At 57.6% G+C, this 4,806-nt stretch overlaps 1 protein-coding gene across 1 annotated transcript; it reads left to right on the top strand.

The window, feature by feature from the left end:
• The first annotated feature begins 592 nt into the window (after positions 1-592).
• Magel2 (MAGE family member L2) lies at positions 593-4,516 on the top strand. Its single transcript, XM_052178467.1, has one exon. It carries the CDS (start codon positions 593-595, stop codon positions 4,514-4,516), a length of 3,924 nt encoding a protein of 1,307 aa, XP_052034427.1.
• Positions 4,517-4,806: the final 290 nt, after the last annotated feature.

Below are 4,806 nucleotides of genomic sequence, written 5' to 3' on the forward strand. Positions count from 1 at the left end.
TAAATCTGTCGCTGTCGCTTCCCTATATAAATTCGTGCTTAAAGACTATAAACTAGCTGAGTTGAGGATCTATAGCGCAGCGGAAGGGATCTTGAGTCAGTCAGGACTTTGGTAGACGCCCCTCTGAACAATCCACTTGTGGTGGTCGGGGGCGGGGAAGGGGCGGGATTGAGCCCCCTCCCCCCTCCTTCTTACTGCGGAGAGCTGCAGAGCCAGCGACACTCAGTCTGAGCTGTGCTGCGAGCTGTGAGCTGAGAGCTGAGCTGCTTGGCGGAGTAAGCCAGGCAGTAGCACTTAGCTGAAAGCTGCGGTGCCAGACAGGCAGCGCTCGACTGAGAGTTGCGGTGCCAGACAGGTAGTGCTTGCTGAATGCTGCTGAGAGAGCCCGGCAGCTCTCGCTGAGAGCTGCTGAGAGAGCCCCAGCAGCGCTCGCTGAGAGCTGCGGAGAGAACCGCGGACAAGCCAGTCGGCACCCGATTCCTATTCAGCTTTCAAGCTGGAGGGGGATCCTGGACAGCCACGTCGACATGCTCAGCACTGGAAGAAAAAGCGAGGCAACCGGAGACGGACCGCCACCAATCAAGCAAGGGACATGTCGCAGCTAAGTACGAATCTGGGTGATTCCAGCCCTCCGGAGTCCCCAGTGCCTGCAGTCCATAGCCGCCCTACAGTTCTGATGCGGGCCCCGCCTGCTTCCTCCCGGGCTCCTCCTGTCCCTTGGGATCCACCTCCAGTGGACTTGCAGGCTCCCCTGGCTGCTTGGCAGGCTCCCCAGCCTGCATGGGAGGCTCCGGAGGGCCAGCTGCCTGCCCCAGTGGCTCAGCTGGCCCAGCCTCCTGCTCTAGGGGCCCCAATGGTCCAGGCTCCGCAGCTCGGGGGGGCGATGGCCAAGCCTCCAACTCCTGGAGTCTTGATGGTCCATCAGCCCCCTCCGGGAGCACCTATGGCCCAGTCTTCAACTCCGGGAGTCCTGATGTTACATCCTTCTGTCACGGGGGCCCCTTTGGCTCAGCCCCCAGGAGTCCCGATGACACACCCTCCCGGGACCTCGATGGCGCACCCTCCCCCCCCTCCTCCTCCTCCCCCTCCTCCTCTCCCCCCTCCTCCTCCTCCTGGGACCCCAATGGCCCACCCAGCTCCTCCTGGGACCCCTATGACCCATCATCCACTGGGGAACCCGATGGTGCATTCTCTCCCTCATGGAACCCCGATGGTCCATGGGGGATCACATGGAACCCCAATGCCGCATGTTCCCATTACGGGGACACCGATAGCCCAGCAGCCAACTCCAGGAGTCCTGATGACCCAGCAGCTGACACCGATGGCCCAGCAGCTGACACAGATGGCCCAGCAGCTGACACCGGGAGTCCTGATGGTCCAGCCGTCTGCTGCAGGAGCTCCAATGGTCCAGCCTCCTCCACAGGCTGCCTTGATGACCCAGCCTGCATCTTCGATTACTCCGATGGCGAAGCCTCCAGGTCATGGTGTCGTGATGATCCATTCTCCATGTGCCAGAGGTTCAATCATTCAGACTCCAGTATCAGGAGCACAAATGGCACAGACAGTGCTGTCCCATGGGCAGCCTCTGGCTACTTGGGCTTCGCAGGGTCAGCCTTTGATCCTACAAATCCAGTCTCAAGTCATAAGAGCTACTCCGCAGATTCCCGCTTTACCACAGATTCCCGCTTTACCACAGATTCCCGCTTTACCACAGATTCCCGCTTTACCACAAGTCCCCCAGGTACAGCTGACCACACCCCCAGGTTGGCAGGCCACCACATCCAACTGGCAGGTGGCCCCCCAGGGGTGGCCAGCAACTCCTTTTACCTGGCAGGCTACACAGGTGACCTGGCAGACCCCCACAATAACCTGGCAGACCACTTCACATGTGAGCAGAGGGCACTCATCCGTTCGTCCTGGGACAAGCCTTCGACATATACCACCTCAAGTGATTCGCCAGCTGCCTCCTGTGATCCGTCAGATCCAACCTATAATGCGGCAGGCCCCACCACTGATCCGACAGGTCCCTATCAGACAAGGTCATGGCATAGCAAGCCAGCCTCAGCTGTGGCACGTCCTGCCACCCCCTCCTCCACTGCGTCAGGCTCCACATGCTCGTCTGCTGCTCCCAAGGTTGTCAGGAGCAGGCCAGGTGTCTACAGTATCACCAGTTGCTCAGATACATTTGGTGCCACAGTCAGGCCCACAGGTGCCCCAGACAGTACTGCCAGCCCAACTTTCTCTCCCAATTCCTTTACCCCAGGCTGCTGCTCAGGCTGCTTCCCGGGCAGTGCACTGCCCATCCATCATCTGGCAGGCCCCCAAAGGCCAGCCCCCGGTGCCACAGGAGCTCCCAGTTCTACAGGAGCTCCCGGCGCCAGAGGAGGTCCCAGTGCCACAGGAGCTCCCAGTTCCACAGGAGGTCCAGGTGCCACAGGAGGAAGTCCAGGTGCCACAGGAGGAGGAGGTCCAGGTGCCACAGGAGGAGGTCCAGGTGCCACAGGAGGAGGTCCAGGTGCCACAGGAGGTCCAGGTGCCAGAGGAGGTCCAGGTACCACAGGAGGTCCAGGTGCCACAGGAGCTTCCAGTGCCACAGGAGCTCCCAGTGCCATTGGAGTTCCAGGAGGTACAGCAGGCCCAGGCAATGGGCTGGCGGGCACCCAAGGTACCTACTCACTTCTGGCAGCCTGTGCCTGCCCAGGAGGCCCAGGAGCAGGCCACTCAGATCACCCATGTGGAGCAGCAGCAGCCCTTTCAGGGAGCCCCAGCCATCCCCAGGGCACTGCAAACACAGCTGCCTCCCCACCAGGCCCAGGCCACAGGCCTGCAGGCAGAACTGCCCTCAGTGCAGCCTTCTTGGCACCGCCCACCGCCCAGGTTGCAGGCCCGGCCTGGAGCCTCTGCCACAGTGGCAAATTTTCCCCGGGGCTCCACTCGATCACGTATGGCTCCAGCAGGAGAACCTGGCCCCTCCTCTCTAGAACCCCGGGGCCCTCCTAGGGAACGCAGAGCACCCGCAAAGGACAAAAAGGGTCCTCCAAAAGATCGCGTGATCATTGGTGCCACCTTCTGTGCTCCAAGGGGAGCATCAGCTTCCAGGGCATACGTGCCAACTGCCTGGAAAAACCTGCCTGCCACATCAGAGACCTTTCCGGCCACCTCAAGGGTCTTTCCATCTACCTCTCATTTCCAGCCTGCCTCTTCTAATGCCTTTAGAGGCCCATCTGCCACGTCAGAGAGCCCAAAGTCACTGCCATTTGCTCTGCAGGATCCTTATGCCTGTGTAGAGGCCCTGCCTGCAGCTCCCTGGGTTCCGTATCCTGATGGGAATGCCTCATCATCATGTAAGTCAGTGCCCACCATCCTAATGGTGGCAGCAGCTAACCCCCAGGGAAGTGCCACCGCTGCAGAGGCCTCCAAGTCCTCAGAGCCGCCGAGACGCCCGGGCAAAGCCACCAGGAAGAAGAAACATCTGGAGCCCAAAGAAGACAACTCTGGCCAAAGGATGCCCTCATGTGACTGGCGGGCCCCCCGAACCTGGGGGAATCCTAGTCATTCTGACTGGGAGATTCAGAGGGCTATGCAGCTCCTGGGGGACCGGGAATCCCTCTACACTCCACTGGGCCTGAATGACTGGGGGTGCCCCAACACCTCTAGGATGCCAAGGAGCTTGGAGGGCCCTAGCACTTCACGGGACCAGGGATTCTGTGGTGCCTCGGGTGGGTCTCAGACATGGATGGCTTCTGAGGCCCCAAGTGTCTCTCGGGGATCCAGTGATGCTCAGGAGGACCCTGATAGGGAGAGTCAGCCATTGTCTCCCTTAGATGAGAGAGCAAATGCTTTGGTGCAGTTTCTCTTGGTCAAAGACCAAGCCAAGGTGCCTGTCCAGCTCTCGGAGATGATAAATGCTGTCATCCGAGAATATAAAGACGACAGCTTAGACATTATCAACCGTGCCAACATTAAGCTGGAGTGCACCTTTGGTTGTCAACTGAAGGAAGTTGACACCAAAACCCACACTTACATCATCGTCAACAAGATGGCGTATCCTCAGTGTAATTTGCTGGCATCCTACTTCGAGAGGCCAAAGTTCAGCCTCCTGATGGTGGTCTTGAGCCTCATCTTTATGAAAGGGTACTGTATCAGGGAGAACCTGCTCTTTAGTTTTCTGTTCCAGTTAGGACTGGATGTCCAGGAGAAAAGCAGCCTCTTCAAGATTACAAAGAAGCTCATCACCAACGTGTTCGTGAGACACAGGTACCTAGAGTACAGGCAAATCCCGTTCACTGACCCTGCAGAATACGAGCTTCTGTGGGGGCCTCGGGCATTCCTCGAGACTAACAGGGTGCACATCTTGAGGTTTTTGGCCGCACTCTATGAGAACCAGCCCCAGATCTGGTCATGCCAGTACCTTGACTCATTGGCTGAGTTAGAATACAAGGACGCAAATGAAGAAGAGTCCCATGACAGCGATGATGATTCCCACGACCCCACCAGCAGCCCCCATCCTCACTAATAGGTGTTTACTAAGATGACTTTATACCTGTGGGTCCAAAGCCAAAGGCAACAGACAGTGGGGGGTGGGGTAGGGGGGGGAAATTGTGCTTTCTGGTGTTTTTTGGTATTGTTTTGTGTGTAAATTTTACAGCCTGTTTTTCTATTTGCCAAAGCTTTTGTACAGTTTTGTGAAGTGTTGATTTAAAATGGCTGCTGTATTGTTTTGTATTTTGGTGTAAGTAATTTTTAAATGAGATCTGTGATTCCCTCTTTGGTGTCCTAATTGTAATGTTATAGAATCAGAGTTGT

The sequence above is a fragment of the Apodemus sylvaticus genome, chromosome 1, assembly GCF_947179515.1.
Source record: "Apodemus sylvaticus chromosome 1, mApoSyl1.1, whole genome shotgun sequence".
In the NCBI taxonomy this organism is placed as follows: Eukaryota; Metazoa; Chordata; class Mammalia; order Rodentia; family Muridae; genus Apodemus; species Apodemus sylvaticus.